Consider the following 18,232-nt stretch of genomic DNA (forward strand, 5'->3'; position numbering starts at 1 on the left):
GAATCAAGATTCTTCCTACTGCATGGCAAATGGTGAGGTATTTTTGTAGGTTCCAATGCTCTGTTACAGGAAGACTATATATGCAAAGACTGAAAAGACAATATCCTTATTGCCTCTTATAAATGCAGATTTTTTTAAAATCATGTCAAGAGAGAAAGAGTATACTAAATACTGGTTTTATAACTCCAAACCAAAAAGCATTTTAAACAAGTGATTTATAATATACTACAGTTCAGCTTTTAGAAGTCCTTTTCTCAGAACATATATTTCCTGAATTGGTTTTTAGTTAAACAGAGAAAATTATGAAGATTCCAAGACTTTGAGACAATACATTCTCCAGTGTGCTGAGTAGAGAATCCAAGGAATGGGTGTTAACTCTGCCTTTCTGCCCGGAGACTGAGTCGGTCAATCTTTTGGTCATGCCTCCTTTTCTTTGTGTGCCCCATTTTTGACTCAGTCTTTGCTCAGAAGAGACATTTGAAAAGGCTATTCAGAACAAAAAAGAGTTCATTCCTTGGATTCTTGACAGCTCACAGTAAGATAGTCGGCATCGCGTAAGCCTTCGCAAGACAATGAATGGCTTGGCTGGCTCCCCAGTTCATCCAGCAATGCCGCTTTGTGCCAAACCATTTGGCTGGCTCCCCAGTCCATCCAGTATGGCCACCTTCGTCCCGGCTGGCTTCCCGTTCCGTCCGGCATAGCCGCCTTGCTCCGGCTCTTAACAGATAGAGCCCAGGTCCCTAACTGAGCCCGCAAAACAGCAGAGGGGACTGAAGTCACTGCATGGTTAACGCCTGGTGAATACTGGTGGGAAAAGCCACAGCAGCAAGGTTCCTGTTAGGAATAAGCCTGCCTTACCCAGAAGGACCAAAACTTCAGAATGGTGGATCCTGTGGCTTCAGGAATGCTAGAAGTGAGTGGGGAGGACTAGGGCTTCCCAATCGAGCCCCAGATTCCCCAGAAAAGCTCCTCGGCACCAAAATTGGCCATCAAAGGAGTGTCTGCCAGAATACGAACAAAAGCCCTTTCCTTCCAAAAAGCTTCTAAAACTGAGGAGGCCCAGAGGCGTCAAAAGGCCCTGGATAAAAGAGTTTCCAAGGCTGAGAGGAAGCCGAGCGATGGAGTTGGGAAAATTCCCTTAGGGCAGAAAGAACTGTCATTTCCCGCGTTTTGCCAGCTCAGCTGTTAGATCATTTAAATGATGCAAGGCAACAGATGGCTCTGTGCTCTCAATCCTCTCAGCAACCATTTATATCAGACTGCAACGAGGCATTTTTTGCTCCACTGTCAAACCTGCTGCCAGCAGAAAGATATTGGGAGCCACCTCCAAAGAGGTTGAATTCTGCACCAGAAGCCATCTTTACACCCACAGCAGTGGGGCTCCGCCCAAGGGAGAGCCAGGGACCTGAAATCTCTCATCAGATGAAAATTCTGATCTCAGAGGCCATAGCACAGGGGATTTCTGCAGGCTTGCAGTAAGGACATCAGACTGCTTCTGTGGCATCTGACACCCTCCCCCTACGTCAGGGCCAACATCTAGCACCCCAGGCTCAAAGACACTTGGCGGCCTTTGAAGGATCTCACTCACCCACTTCATCCATGCAGAGCAGGGAATCGCTCTTAGGAGATGAAGACCTAAAAGAGCTGGTGTTTTCAGAGGATGAGGGGATGGCCCCAGACCCTCCGGCCTTTACAGGGCTATTTCGCCCGGCCCTCTTTAAATCCCTACTGTATAAGGCCAAAGCCACAGCCCACTTGGGAGCTGACCCAACTGCATCAGAGCCAGCATTGGGCCTAATGGACCCAAGTGAGTTGCTCTTTTCAGAGCCAACCACGGAGAGTGAGGAAATTCCTTCACCTAAACTATTCCTGGACATGGTCCAGAGGCAATGGATCCAACCAGAGGCATATCCGCCTCCAAGTGGGAGTGATAAGAATTTTTATAATGTGGCCCCAGACCTCACTGAGGCTCTACAATCACCTATGATAGACGGACTAGTGGTGGCCTTGGCATCCTCCACCATCCTGTCTAATGACACAGAGGGATGCCCTGAAGATAGAGGACAGGAAGGCGGAGCTGATCCAAGGCACATCAGGCAGCTGCCTGGGTGGGTAAGGCAGCAATGGCCGCCTCATTTTTCAATAGAACCTCCTTGCTCTGGCTTTGCCAGATGCAAGCGAGGGTTCCATCTGATGACCTCCCCTTCCATAAACTGGTAGCAGCAATGGAATTCTCAGGTGATGCCATCTTGAATGCTGCCAAATTCGTTTCCAGGGCCACCGCTTCCTCGGTGAAGCCCACCGCCTGGTGTGGCTTCATCACTGGCAGGCGGACAAGTATAAATGGAAGCTAGCCTCTGCTCCCTTCAAGTGTAGCAAGCTGTTTGGAAAGGCCCTAGAGCCCATTCTGGTGGAGACCAAAGACAGAAGAAAGCTCCTGCCTTTTCTATACAGGCGAACTGAATGCCGTCCCTCACCTTATTTTTGTAGGCCTCATTCAGGTCTACAAGTACCAGCTTTGGCACTCCTCACTCCCAGAGGGCATACCCCGACAGAGAGGACCACCAACCGGACAGATCCAGATTCAGGGATAGGAACAAGCAACAATTCCAGGCCAAACAGCCATTTTGTGGAACCGGAAGTCATCCCTTTCAATGCTCCAGATGACTGTGAACCCAACCCTCCCATTGGTGGCCACCTAAGTCTATTTACGGACCAATGGGAGGCAACCATGACAGATACTTGGGTCTTGAACATGGTAAGACTAGGTCTCACCCTCAAATTTCTCTCCACACCCCCAAATTCTTCATTTGTTGCCCCATCTCGAAGGGCAACAAAAGAGAGGCCTCATGGAGACCGTGATCCAACGTTTGTTGGACATTCAAGCTATTGAGTCGGTCCCAGAGGACCAAGAGGGGCAGGGATTCTATTCCATTCTATTTATAGTCCCAAAGACCTTGGGGGGGGGGAGGGGGGAGAGGAATTATGGACCTGAAGAGATTAAATATCCATCTGGTTTACAAGAGATTCAAGATGCAGTCCCTCCAGTCCATACTGGAAAGCATCCAAGAAGGCGACTTCCTAACATCCATAGACCTGACGGAGGCATACTTCCACGTGCCTATCCTACCATCCCACCGGCAGTTCCTGAGGTTCTATTATGCGGGCCAACACTATCAGTACAAGGCCCTACCATTTGGCCTGTCCTCAGCACCCAGGATCTTACCAAATTATTATTTTTTTTATTTATTATTTTATTCAATTTGTATACCACCCTTCTCCTAGTGGACTCAGGGCGGTGCACAGCCAGAACTAAAACACATACCAATACAAAATTTAAAATTTTTAAAAGAATTACATGACTTTGGCCCAAAACTTAAAACATTCAAACTAAAACCCATTGACAATTTAAAAAGCAAAAAAAAAGGGGGGGGTTTCACACCAGCCCTGTTTGATGGAAAAGAAAAGTTTTTAGGGCACGGCGAAAGGCCCGGAGATCCAATATCCTTCGTATTTCCGGGGGCAAATCGTTCCAGAGGGCAGGAGCTGCCACAGAGAAGGCCCTCCCCCTGGGGGTCGCCAGCCGACATTGCCTGGCTGACGGCACCCTGAAGAGTCCTCTCTGTGGGAGCGTACTGGTCGGTGGAAGGCTATCGGCGGCAGAAGGCGGTCCCGCAAATACCCAGGTCCTATGCCATGGAGCGCTTTAAAGATGGTAACCAACACCTTGAAGTGCACCTGGAAGACCACTGGAAGCCAATGCAGCTCACGCAGGAGAGGTGTCACATGGGAGCGCCCCCTCGCTCCCATAATCCCCCGCGCGGCCGCATTCTGCACCAGTTGGAGCCTCCAGGTGCTCCTCAAGGGGAGCCCCATGTAGAGAGCATTACAGTAGTTCAGGCGGGAAGTGACGAGTGCCTGAGTGACTGTGCGTAAGGAGTCCTGATCCAGAAAGGGACGCAACTGGCGTATCAGGCGAACCTGATAAAAAGCCCCCCTGGCCACGGCCATCATATGCTCTTCTAAAGACAGCCGTGCGTCCAGGAGGACGCCCAAGTTGCGAGCCCTGTCCGTGGGGGCCAATAACTCGCCCCCAATAGCCAGCGATGGCACCAGCTGGCTATATCGGGATGCCGGAAGCCACAGCCACTCGGTCTTGGAAGGGTTGAGTCAAAGCCTGTTACTCCCCATCCAGATCCACACGGCCTCCAGGCACTGGGACATCACTTCAAGGGCATCGTTGGGATGGCCTGGGGTGGAGATGTACAGCTGAGTATCATCAGCGTACTGATGGAACTCCATCCCAAAGCCACGGATGATCTCACCCAGCGGCTTCACATAAATGTTGAACAGAAGGGGCGAGAGGACCGATCCCTGCGGCACCCCACAAACAAGGCGCCTCGGGGTCGACCTCTGCCCCCCTGCCAACACCGACTGCGACTAGTCGGAGAGATAGGAGGAGAACCACCGCAAAACGGTGCCCCCCACTCCCAACCCCTCCAACCGGCGCAACAGGATACCATGGTCGTTGGTATCAAAAGCCGCTGAGAGATCTAACAGGACCAGGATAGAGGAGCAACCCCTATCCCGAGCCCTCCAGAGATCATCCACCAACGCGACCCATGCCGTTTCCGTGCTGTACCCAGGCCTGAAGCCGGACTGGAGCGGATCCAGATAGACATCTTCATCCAGGTACCCAGGAAGCTGTCATGCCACCACACTCTCAACAACCTTCGCCAAGAAGGGAAGGTTGGAGACCGGACGGTAGTTAGCCAAAACAGCTGGATCCAGAGCAGGCATCTTGAGGAGGGGCCTCACCACCGCCTCTTTCAAGGTGGATGGCAAGACACCCTCACTCAAGGAAGCGTTGATAATCCCCTGGAGCCAGCCTCACGTAACCTCCCGGGAGGCCAGCACCAACCAGGAGAGACACAGGTCCAATAAACATGTCGCGTTCATCCGCCCCAGTATCCTGTCCATGTCCTCGGGAGCAACAGGGTCGAACTCCTCCCAAATTACAGTCTCAAGACCGGCACCCATCATCCCGTCTGTACCTACCCAGTCAGAGACCAAATTACTGGCGGCACACCTCAGGGTGATCCCCGTGTGCAGCCAATATTACCTGGATATATTAATACAGTCGTCCTCTCACCTCCAGGCGACAGAGGATCTGCAAATCACAATCTGGGTCCTTCAGGATCATGAATTTTCCATCAATTTCAAGAAGAGCCACCTGGCTCCTACCAACCGACTGCTACACCTGGATGTGGTCATAGATACCAGATCATGCGAGGTCTCCTTATCCCAGGAGCATCAGGTCAGTATAAAGACCTTGGCGAGTCGTATCCGAGTGGACCGAACAGTGTCCCTGGTCCTCCTCTCACAACTCCTGGCCAAGATTGTACCCTGCATATCAATTGTTCCTTGGGCACGCCTGCACACCAGAAACGTACAGTGGTTTCTTCTGCCATACCAAAGATCCGGTGTAACTCAAATGCCAGGGTTCAGGTTCCATCAAATGTACTTCAATCCTTCCAGTGGTGGATGTCCCAGGCCATAACAAGGGATGTGCTTTCAAGGAGCCCAGCAGCCTGACCATCACCACAGACGCCAACCTCTTTGGCTGGGGTGCCCACTTCCAATCCCAGATGGCACAAGGGCAGTGGACTCAGGAACAATATCAACTGGCTAGAGGTCAAGACAGCCCACTTGGCCCTCAGATGGTTCCAGGACATGATCTCTGGCCACCATATGCTCATCCTGACAGACAATGTGGCCACCAAGGCCCATATCAACTGCCAAGGAGGCACCCACTCCAGGTCCCTCATGCGAGAGGCTGAACAATTGGGCCTTTGGGCAGAAAGACATCTTCTTTCCGTCAGAGTGGAGCACATCTCGGGGACAACAAATGTACAGGCAGACTGGCTTAGCAGAGCCACAGTCAACCACTCAGAGTGGCACCTGGATCCAGACCTATTCAGGGAACTGTCAGAAAGGTTTGCCCACCCCCCCATCCTGGACCTGTTTGCCACGCCATCAAGTAGTCAGCTGCCCAGGTTATACACCAGGTTTGCAACACCGAGGGCGGAAGGGGTCAATGCACTCTGCAGTCCGTGGCCCCTTGGGCTACTATGTGCCTTTCCTCCTCTTCTCCTCATTCCAGGGGTAATCAGGAAGGTGCTGGCGGAGAGGGCAGAGGTCCTGCTCCTGGCTCCCCATTGGCCCAGATGGCCAAGGTATGCAGATCTGGTCAGCCTGTCAGTATCCAGGCCCTGGAGGATCCCTCCAGACAGAATCTCCCTCAGTCAGGGGGCCTTAATCCATCCAGAACTCCAATGGCTCCAACTGACCGTATGGCATTTGAGCGGAGAGTTCGGAGGCAGGACAATTTCTCCTACAAAGTAATTCAGGCAATCGAGGCCTCTAGGAGGCCATCTACTAACAGAGTTTATGAATCAACCTGGAAGGCCTTTTGTGGCTGGTGCTCCAAAGGTCACATTGATCCCATATCTGTATCAGTGGCCGAGATCTTGGAATTCCTTCAGGAAGGGCTGGACAAGAGTCTGTCCCCTAATACCATACGCAGGCAAGTGGCAGCTCTGGCCTTGGTGTTATCCTGCAGGGATCTGGAGTCCCTCGCTCAACACCCAATTGTGTGCAGTTTCATTAACTTCTTCGTGCAACTTAGTACAACTAACATAAAGCCTTCTGTGGTACACAGATACCCCACCTGGGACCTGCCCAAAGTACTACAAGCTCTCACCTCTGCACCTTTCAAGCCGTTATGATCAGCCAGCCTGTGTATCCTCACCCTCAAGGTAGCCTTCCTCGTGGCCATCCCTTCGGCCAGACAACTATTTGAACTGGCGGCCCTCTCTATAAGAGAGGACCATATTTCATTCAAACAGGGTGGTTCTGTGAATTCCTGGTTCCACAAGGCACAGGAAATAATCTTGCCAGACTTCTGTCTGGGCCCAAACCTTGCCCTGGAGAAGAAGTGGCACACCTTGGACGTTAGGAGGGCCCTCCACACCTACATCAAGTGAACTACCTCTCTCAGGAAGACGGAGTCCCTGTTTGTATCTTTCCAAACTTCTACGCTGGATAACAAGGTTACACCATCAACCATAGGCCGGTGGATATGACCATGCATCGTCAAAGCCTATGAGCTTCAGGCTCTCCCATTGCCTAGGCGAGTGACAGCCCATTTCACCAGAAGCCCAGCCACGACGGCTGTGTGGCCGACACAGGCCTCTATCGAGGACATCTGTAGGGCAGCGACATAGTCCTCTCCATAAAACATTACAAACTGGATTCCTTCGCTTCAGCTGAAGTAGCCTTCGGCAGGTGGGTGCTTCAGAAAGTGCATATAGACTTGGGGACTCGGGACCAGACTGTTACCCACCCTTAGGACAGCTTTGGTATGTCCCATTCCTTGGATTCTTTACTCAGCTCACTGGAAAAGGGGTGTTGGTCTTATCTGATACGCTTCTTCTCGGTGTGCTGAGAGAGAATCCAACCACACCCTGGCGACCTTCTGGTTCAGAGTCCAGGAGTGGCCAGAATAGCACTGGAAATAATGTCAAGTCAATCGCTACGCCTCATCAAAACTGGGGCACACACAGGCAAAGGAGGTGTGACCAGAAGATTGACAGACTCAGTCTCCGGGCAGAAAGGCAGAGTTAACACCGATTCCTTGGATTCTCTCACAGCACACCGAGAAGGAGCGTATCAGGTAAGACCAACGCCCCTTTAATGTAGTTTCAAGTTTAATTCGACATGATAGAGACTTCCTCCTATCAATAGTACAAATAGTAGTTTTTAAAAACCTAGTGGCTTTTCTCAGATTTAAATATCTTTTTCCTTGAACACTTAATTGAGCTGATATAGAATTTAGAACTTTTAGGAAAATGTGCTATCCATAATACACCTTTTTCTGGGCTTTTAATCCTTTGTAGAAAATAAAAGAACTAAACATGTCAGAATATTGCATATCATGTTCGTATGGAATCTTTAATATATTCAATTAAGAAATAAATCTCATAGAATAAAATTAAACTGTCATTTGGGTAAAAATAATTTTGTTAAGAAACTTATTTTTCTATGGGTTTTTTTTTCCTGATAGACTTTGTGAGCAGTTAATGTAACCCAGTCTACTGGCAATGTAATACAGTATAAAATTAAGGTTTCCTTATTTAGATCTTTTTGAAGTATAGTTATAGTTACCTTGAATAGTTAGGTGGTGAATGGAAACAGAATTGAACCTTAGGATTGTGTTAACATACAACATATTTTCATAAACTGAAAACATTTTGTTCACATTAATATCTTAGTTTCTAATTGTGGTAAATGAAAACTAGGATTGCATTTGTGGTCCATTTTAAAACTTGTTGCACTTTGATGGCAGAAATGAAATAGATTATACAGATCATAAATTCATTTGGCAGCAATCCCAGATATGCAGGTGTTTTTCTCCCCCATCAAACTCAAGCCTTAAACTGAAGCTATCTGATGCAGCTGTCTTTGTCTTCCAGTTTTAACTTCGTTTTACTGTAACTGCACTTGTATGTCAGACTTATTTATTCTATTATTTATTCTGTAATGCAAATGTAAAAGCTGTCCTGGCAAATGTGTAGCTTTAATTCCTCTTCTGCATTTGATTCTTCATTAGGGACATTACCAAGTTCAATCTCAGATGTATATCTTGCATATGTGTAAGGTAAATGTGTGTTTCCTTTCTGAGATGAAATGCAAAGCATGTAAAATAACTCTGCAAAATGCTTTTAAATAGCTAAAAAAAGCAAAATAGAGTAAGTGCATGTGTGAATAAGTACAGGTAGTCCTTGACTTACAACAGTTCATTTAGTTACCGTTCAAAGTTACAACAGCACTGAAAAAAGCATCTTATGACAATTTTTCATAGTTACAACCTTTGTAGCTTCCCCATGATCATGTGATTAGAATTCAGATGCTTGGCAGCCGGTTCATACTTATGACTATTGTTGTGTCCCAAGGTCATGTGATCATCTTTTGCAACCTTCTGACAAGCAAAGTCAACGGGGAAGCCAGATTCACTTAACAACTGGGTTGCTAATTTATCCGTTTATTTATTTATTTGTCAGATTTATATGCCGCCCTTCTCCCGTAGGACTCGGTCCGGCTCACAACAATAAACAACCCGACAATAGATAAAGATTAAATAATATTAAAAACCAATTTAAAATCCCCAAATCCCCAAGTTAAAATCCACGGCAGATCAGGGAAGTTGCTGAAAGAGCCATGTCTTTAGGTCGGCGCAGAAGGTGCGGAGGTCAGGGGCTGTCAGGAGCCCGGTGGGCAACCCATTCCAGAGGGTCGGTACGACCACAGAGAACACCCTCATCCTAGGGACCGCCAGCCGACACTGGTCGAGGGGACCCGGAGGAGGGCAGCCCTATGTGAGTGCACTGGGCGGTGGGAGGCCGGTAGGGGGTGATCCTGCAAATACCCCGGGCCCATGCCATGAAGGGCTTTATAGGTGAGTACCAGCACCTTGAAGCGGATCCAGAGGACCACCAGCAACCAGTGCAGCTCACACAATAGTGGTGTTATATGGGAGTAGTGGGACGCACCTGTAACTACTCGTGCGGCCACATTCTGGACCAGTTGGAGCCTCCGGGTGCACCCCAAGGGCAGCCCCATGTAGAGGGCATTGCAGTAATCCAACCGAGAGATAATGAGAACATGAGTCACCGTACGGAGGGCGTCCCTGTCTAGAAAAGGGCGTAACTGGCGCACCAGGTGAACCTGTGCAAATGCCCCCCTTGTCACGGCCATTAGATGGTCCACTAAAGACAGCCGTGAATCAAGGAGGACGCCAAGATTACGAACCCTTTCTGAGGGAGCAAGACACTCTTCTCCCATCAACAGTGATGGGGGAGCTAGATCATGGGACGCCGGCATCCATAGCCACTCTGTCTTGGAGGGGTTGAGCCTGAGCCTGTTCCTACCTGTCCAGACCCATACCGTCTCCAGGCACTTAGACATCACGGAAAGGGCATCCCTGGGTTGGTCCGGGGTGGAGATGTAAAGTTGGGTATCATCAGCTTACTGATGATACCGCATCCCGAAACCACGAATGATCTCACCCAGCAGCTTCATATAGATGTTAAAGAGCAGGGGGGAGAGAACAGACCCCTGCGGCACCCCACAAATGAGGGGCCTCAGGGAGGATCTCTGACCCCCTGCCCAAACAAACTGCGTACAGCCCGAGAGGTAGGAGGAGAACCACTGTAAAACAGTGCCCCCCACCCCCAACCACTCTAGACGTCGCAGTAAGATACCATGGTCGATGGTATCAAAAGTCGCTGAGAGGTCAAGTAGCACCAGGATGGAGGAATAACCCCCATCCCGGGCCCACCAGAGATCATTCACCAGGGCAACCAATGCCGTTTTTGTGCTGTGTCCGCGCCTGAAGCCTGATTGGTATGGGTCTAGATAATCAGTCTCCTCCAGGAATTGTGGAAGCTGGTACGCCAACCACAGCGATAAAGCGAAGATTGGAGACAGGACAAAAGTTGTTCAGGGAAGCCGGATCCAGGGCAGGCTTCTTGAGGAGGGGACGAACCACCACCTCCTTGAGTAAGGTGGGGAAGACCCCAGTTGAAGTTATTTACTTAACAACTGTGGTAGGAAAGGTTGTAAAATGAGGCAAAACTCACTTAACAAACATTTCACTTAACAACAGAAATTTTGGGCTCAATTGTGGTTGTAAGTCGAGGACTACCTGTACAATATTTTTATGATGCTGTATGACATGAGAAAAACAATGGTTGCTTGGTACAATCACATGATGAATAGTGTATAAAGCAACTGTTTATAATCTTACCCTCTGAAAATTTACTTTATCCATATATAAAGTATAGTTTAAAAAAAGCTGCATGTAAAACTATTTTCCTCATAAGTAGGAAGGGAAGATCAGGAACCAGAAATTGCTACTCAAATGAGACTCTTGATATCAGAGGACATAGCTCAGAGGATTGCTGCAGGCCTGCAGCAAAACCATCAGATGGCCTCTACAGCATCTGATATCACCCTAAACCAAGGGCAGCATTCTGCACCTCAGATCCTAAGAGAGCTGTCGGCCTTCCAGAGGCCTCGTTCCCCTACTTCCTCCATGCAAAGCCAAGATCTCTCTCGGATGATGAGGAGCATAGGGAATTGATGTTATCTGAGGATGAGGAAATGGCTCCAGACCTCCCTGCCTTCACAGGACAGGACTCTTTTACCCTGCCTTGTTTAAGATACTATTATACAAGGTCAAGACACAGCTCACATAGGAACAGACCCAGCTACGTCAGATTCAGCATTGGGCTTATCTGACCCAAACTTTCTGTTTTCAGAGCCTGCCACAGAGAACAAGGAGATCCCCTCCTCAGAATTATTCCTGGACGTTGTCCAGTGACAATGGGCCCTACCAGGACCGTTCCCTCCTCCAAGCAGAAATGACAAGAGGTTCTATAATGTGGCCTAGGGCCTCACTGAGGCATTGCAAACACCAACAATAAATGGGCCTGTGGTGGCCTTAGCATCCTCCATCATGTCCAAAAACAGAGTCAGTCTAAAGAGCAGAAAGGCAGAGTTAACCCATTCCTTGGATTCTCTCTCAGTACAGAGAGAAGGAGCGCATCAGGTAAGACCAATACCCGTTTTACAGATTTCAGTAGTTCCATGATCAGGGTGAAAAAACTGGCTACAAGCTAGAGCCTACAAAATGTATACTGTAAAATTCCATATTGAGATTTGCAATCACTTTTTCATGGCTCCATAGCAAGCTTGCCACACCTAACAAGTAACCTCTTTGTTTGATGTGAAGCTACAGTAATTGTTAAATTACTGGAAGTCCTGCATGTCAGACTTCTCTTTCCAGAGAATGAGAATGTAGGAACTTGAAACAATTAACGGGATAAAGTATTAGAAGATAAAGTAAATTGTCATGCAGACCACCCACTGGCTAGATTAAACATTGAACGAGTAGTATTTATTTATTTATTTATTTATTTGTTCCTATTTCTATACCGCCCTTCTCCAAATAGGACTCAGGGCGGTGAACAGCCAAAGTAAAAAAAAAAAACAGAACATACAAAATTAAAAACAGTTTAAAATAATTAAATATTTTGGCCGTAAATTAAAACAACCCAATTTAAAATCAATTTAAAATTTAACTCAAGCCAGCCCAGCTAGTTGAAATAAATGGGTTTTCAGGGCCCGACGAAAAATCCGGAGGTCTGTTATTGTACGTATCTCTGGGGGGAGATTGTTCCAGAGGGTGGGCGCCGCCACAGAGAAGGCTCTCCCCCTGGGAGTCGCCAGCCGACATTGTCTGGCGGACGGCACCCTGAGGAGGCCCACTCTGTGCGAGCGTACTGGCCGGTGGGAGGCTATTGGTGGCAGAAGGCAGTCTCGTAGTTGGTGAAAGAAATATTTTGACATCAAGCTATATTTCTATACTGCTCATATATGTTGCCTGACTGTATAAATGTATCTTCTCTTCTTGTATTGCAGAGACCACCAATTTCATATTGGGAGAAATCATTTTCTAGCTTGCGTATGTGAGATAACTAGAAAGAAAACTTACTAAGCACTTCTGTTAATTGTTAGGACTGTATTGTCATTCTGTGTACCAATAGCATTACTGTATATTAATTATTTTTTCTTTTATTGTAATGTTGTAAATCATGTTGTATTGTATTATTTCAATGGGGAGTCAATGCAGTAAAGTTTGGACTTCCGCTGGCTCCGCGAGCTTTGAAAGACGTTCTTTTGAGAGCGTCTGCTCCCTGGCTCCGTTAAAGCCCCAGAACAGCCGACAAACGCTGTCTGGAGGCTTGAAATTCTCCCCCCGGGCAAAGGGGAGAGAGAAGAGCAGGCAGGTGGAGGTAGAACCCCCCCGAACGCCCTAGGAAAAATCCTGGGGCGCGAAGGGTGTGCGTTCCCTAAAAGCCTGCCAAGCCGCTCCAGACCAGGGACGTCTCTGCTAATTAGCTAATTAGCGGAATTAGAAGCCGCGACCAATCTTGCTGAATGGAAATGAGGGAATTAACATCTTGAACTAACAGCAGGCGGAACGAGCAAGGAGAAATCAGACTGCAAGTATTTTTTACCTAACTCCAATGCCTAGAGCCTCCTTCGGAAGTAATCACTTAGTACTTTGCAACAATATGGCGATTGAAGCTTGAAAGGGCGGGGGAAACGGAAAGTTACAGGAAAAGTTTCGTTTTGCTGGCAGCCCTTCGCTTGGGAAAAAAAAAAAGCTTTTGTGCTGACAGAAGGAGGATTTTAAACGTTAATTAACATTGGGAAATCTTTTGAGGAACTCTTCTTTTTGACTCTGAGTAAATATAAAGACTAATTTCAAACTGGAAATGGCCTCAAAGTCTGTAAAAACTGTTCCTACTAAAGGAACTGGGAGTGCTGGTAGCTCCCCAGCTCATATTCCTAGATTACAAGTTTCTGCTCCCCCAGCGGATCCACAGACTTTAACGTTGGAAATGTTGCAACAAGCTCTCCAAATCACACAAAATAAAATTGTTGATGTGATTGATGAAAAAATTAAGGAAACTAATGAAAAAATTAAGGAAACTAATGAAAAGATACAGGCTGTGTCAGATGAGATTGCAATTCGCAATCAGGGGATTAGGGATGATATATTAATGGCATTTAAGTGTCTGGCAAGCAATATTGAGATGGTGGATGACAGAGTTGAGGAAATTAAACAATCTTCTGAAATTTTGGATAGCAAAATAGGAGAAGCTCAAAACAGAATTCAAAGGGCTGGAGACGATGTAATAATGGTACAATACAGAGATATGGAATTTGCTTTAAGATTTAGAGGGGTGAAGGAGAATAAACAAGAGAATTTGAGAGAAATGATGTCTGAGGCATTGGCACCGCTAGTGGGGGAGTCCAAAAATGATCTGGGCTGGCAGATGGACAAGCTGTACCGTGTTAACTCCTGGATTGCTAGACAGAAACATCTACCAAGAGACATTGTGATATATTTTACTACAAGGAGAGTACGCAACGAAATTTTACAGGCTACTTTTAAAAACAAGCTTCGGGTGGAAGGCCAGGAAGTAATGACAATGAAAGAAATCCCCCCTAAGATCTTGAGAGCTAGAAGGGAGTATGCCTTTCTGGTGGATGAACTGAGAAAACGTCAGATACAGTACAGATGGGAGGTGCCAACTGGACTAGTGGTGACTTATTCAGGAGAGAGATATCGGCTTAACACAATTTGGAAAGCAAGAGATTTTCATACTAATGTATTAAAGGCTGGCACACCCAAATCAACTAAATCACCAGAAGGCAAAAGAAAGAAAGAAGTAATGGAAGCTGAGACAGAAGAGCTCCTGACAGTAGTTCAGGGGGGAGCTTTGGCTGATCAAGAAGAAATACAAATTCAAATGGCTACTCAAGAGTTGGCGCTGATTGATTTCTCGCAGTTACCAAAGGATCAAAGACAGACCAGATCGGTGACAGCTAGACTCAAGGAAGAATTAAGACAGCAACAATCCCAGATGGCAACTCAAGAAATGATTCAAGATACTACTAGAACAGGAGCAGTGGGGGGAGCAAGACCTAAAACTCAAATGAGATCAGAGCATCAGGACTTGCTTCAGAGGCTCCAAAGGCCCAGAGATGGGAACTAGATTTTTGACTTGGAACGTTAATGGCTTGAATTCTCCACAGAAAAGAAGAAAAATATTTCACTATCTTAAGCAATTTAAGAATGAAGTAATTTGTTTACAAGAGACTCATATAAGAATACAAGATCAAAAGTATCTGATTAATGCAAGACTTGGTACATCTTACGTAGCAGCAGCACCAGAAAAGAAAAATGGTATAGTTATATATTTGAAAAGAGACTTAGTTGCTAAATTAATTGAAGCAGACGATCAAGGCAGATTTTTAGCGATAGAACTTTTAGTAAAAGGAGAAAAAATACTTGTAATCGGAGTTTATGCCCCGAATCAACAACAAGAAAACTTTTATAATTTACTACATTCAAAATTGACACACTGGGCATATAAAACTTGTATCCTGTTAGGCGACTGGAATGGTGTTTTGGATGTTAAAAAAGACAAGATGGGACCTAAACAAAATGTGTCAACAAGAGCAAAATTGCCCAAAGCGTTTTGGGAAATGATGGATGACTGGGAGTTGAGCGATATCTGGCGTGAAAGAAACCTGGAAGAAAAAGATTTTACTTTTTTTTCAGATAGACATCAATCCTTTTCAAGGATTGATTTTATATTAATTACTAGCGATCTTTTATCCAGGGTGAAAAATACGAAGATTTGCTCAAGAACATTGACAGACCATAGTCCAGTTTGGCTGGAATTGGAGTATGAGAAAGGGCCTAGGAGGTCCTGGAGGTTAAATGATAATTTGTTTAGGTATGAAGAAAATGTAAAAGAGTGTAAAAAATTTATGAAAGAATTTTTTGTTATGAATATGCAAAAGGGCACATCGATGGAAATGGTATGGGATGCAAGTAAGGCATATATGCGAGGAATTTTGATATATTTGAATAATAAATATAGAAAGAAACGGGACAAAAAGAAAAGAATTAGAAGATGAGATTAGTAAACAGGAACGGGCTTTAGTAGCTAATCCAACAGATAAGAAAATTAAAGAGGCAATCAATTTATTGAAAGGTCAATTTAATATGTTAATAGCAGATGAAGTGGCAACTAATTTAAGATATGCAAAACATAATACTTTTTACAATGCCAACAAACCAGGCAGGTGGTTAGCATATTTGTTAAGGAAAAAGCAAAAATCAAGGACAATAGAGAGAATAAAATATAAGGGTAAAGAGGTTTATGAGCAACAATTGATTAAAAAATCTTTTTTAGAGTTTTATTCGAGGCTGTATACAGGTGATAAAATTAAAGATATAGATATAGATAGATATTTGCAGAAAGAGAATATTTATACAATTTCAAATGAGCAGAGGGATAGTTTAAATCAATCGATAACTTCTGAGGAAATTGCATTAGCAATTAAGCAGTTGAAAGTGGGTAAAGCTCCTGGGACGGACGGTTTGACGGCTATTTACTATAAAACCCTACAGGAGGAAATGATAGAACCGCTGAAAGAATTATTTAACAATATACAACAGGGAGGAGAGGTACCTCCAACTTGGAAGACAGCATTTATTTCGTTGATCCCAAAAGAAGGGCATGACGATACAGATCCTAAAAATTATAGGCCAATTTCATTATTAAATACAGACTATAAGATATTTGCAAAAATTTTGGCAAATAGATTAATGACAGTCATGCAGCAAATGATTCACCATGATCAAACTGGTTTTATAAATGGTAGACAAATGAAGGGTAATGTAAGGCAAATTGTTAACTTATTAGAGTATTTGGGAAGGAACAACCAGGTCCCCGCAGTGCTTGTGTTCTTGGATGCTGAGAAAGCCTTTGATAGATTGAATTGGCAATTTTTACTTAAACTAATAGAAAGGATGCAATTTGGAGAACAATTTGTACAATCTATTAAGGCAATATATCAAAAACAAACAGCGCAAATAATAGTTAATGGTGGTTTAACAGATGTTTTTAATATAGAAAAAGAAACAAGGCAAGGCTGTCCCTTGTCCCCGTTATTGTTCATTTTGACGCTGGAAATTTTATTAAACAAGATACGCGAGATGAATACAATTAAGGGAATTAAAATTAGACAGCATGAATACAAGGTACGAGCATTTGCGGATGACCTGGTTGTTACCTTAACCCAACCGGTACAATCGATTACAGCCTTGATGGATATAACCTGCTTATACGGACAAGTATCTGGTTTTAAAATAAATGCAGCTAAAACAAAAATAATAGCTAAAAATATGGTTAGGAGCCAAAAAGAAGAGATAGAAAGGTTAACAGGATTTGAAGTAGTTAAGAAGGTTAAATATCTGGGGGTCTATATTATGACCGCAAATACGAAATTATATCAGTATAACTATGAACCATTATGGCACAAAATACAGAAAGAGTTGGACAACTGGAAAAAACTACAACTGTCTTTGCTGGGAAGGATAGCTGCTGTAAAAATGAATATTTTACCAAAATTTCTATTTCTTTTTCAAATGATACCAATACTTAAAAAAGATGAGAATTTGAAGGAATGGCAGAAGGGCATAAATAAGTTTGTGTGGGCAGGGAAGAAACCACGAGTCAAACAAAAGATATTGCAAGATACTAGAGAAAGAGGTGGTCTTAAGATGCCCAATTTAAGATTGTATTATGAAGCTGCTGCCCTCTCAGCAATCACAGATTGGATAAACTTAACGGAGGAAAAGATATTGAATATTGAAGGATATGGTTTGGTTTATGGCTGGCATGCTTACTTAGTGTATGATAAGAAAGTAGATAAGACTTTTAAAAGTCATATATTAAGAAATGCTCTATTGCGCGTCTGGAAAAAGTATAAATATAAACTAAATGATAGGTTACCAATATGGACAGTACCCAGACACGCGATAGAGAACATAAATTTAGAGCAAAAGCAAGATAAGATTACATATAAGGAACTCCTTTATAAGGAAGGAGTCAGACTACAGTTAAAATCCATGGAACAATTAAAAGAAGAAGGGACTATTAAGACTTGGTTTCAATATGGACAGCTGCTGGCTAGATGGAGAGAAGATCAAAAAATTGGTATTTTGCAGCAGGATGAGAATTTGATAAAGCAAATAAGAGATGAAGGTCAAATGCACATAAAAAGGTTGTACAATGCATTATTGGAAATAGATTCAGAAACAGACTTAGTCAAGGGTTGTATGATAAAATGGGCACAAAATGTAGGTGAACCAATAATGATGGAAACATGGGAAAAGATATGGGTTAGAAATGTAAGATTTACACAAGCACAAAATTTAAGGGAGAATTTTTACAAAATGTTTTATAGATGGCATTTAGACCCAAAAAAACTAGCTTGTATGTATCCAAATTTACAACCCAAGTGTTGGCGATGTGAGTGTGAAGATGCTACATATTTTCATATATAGTGGACATGTAAAAAGATTAAGGCTTTTTGGATAAAAATATGGTGGATTATTCAAAATATTTTGAAGAAAAAAATTAAATTTACACCACAGTTTTTTCTGTTGGGAATAGTTACGGATTGTACTGTAATAGAGACTAAGCTGGTTTTGAACTTAATAACAGCTGCCAGATTACTG

General features: G+C 44.7%; 1 protein-coding gene and 1 pseudogene across 4 annotated transcripts in view; both read left to right on the forward strand.

The window, feature by feature from the left end:
• LOC148112851 (uncharacterized) overlaps positions 1–16,912 on the forward strand; it is a 41,987-nt gene extending 25,075 nt beyond the window's left edge. For all 3 annotated transcript variants that reach the window (XR_015728753.1, XR_015728754.1, XM_087873214.1), the window contains exon 4: positions 11,382–16,912. Coding sequence is in view for 1 of the 3 variants with exons in the window: in XM_087873214.1 (XP_087729340.1) it covers positions 13,404–14,690 (1,287 nt within the window). In the remaining 2 variants the exon portion in view is untranslated. The remainder of the gene's footprint in view (positions 1–11,381) is intronic.
• Positions 4–15,607, forward strand: LOC148112852 (uncharacterized; annotated as a pseudogene). Its single transcript, XR_015728752.1, has one exon. The product of XR_015728752.1 is annotated as an uncharacterized LOC148112852 (transcript).
• Positions 16,913–18,232: the final 1,320 nt, after the last annotated feature.

The sequence above is a fragment of the Pantherophis guttatus genome, chromosome 7 (genome assembly GCF_059756535.1).
Source record: "Pantherophis guttatus breed Tessera chromosome 7, ASM5975653v1, whole genome shotgun sequence".
Taxonomy (NCBI): Eukaryota; Metazoa; Chordata; class Lepidosauria; order Squamata; family Colubridae; genus Pantherophis; species Pantherophis guttatus.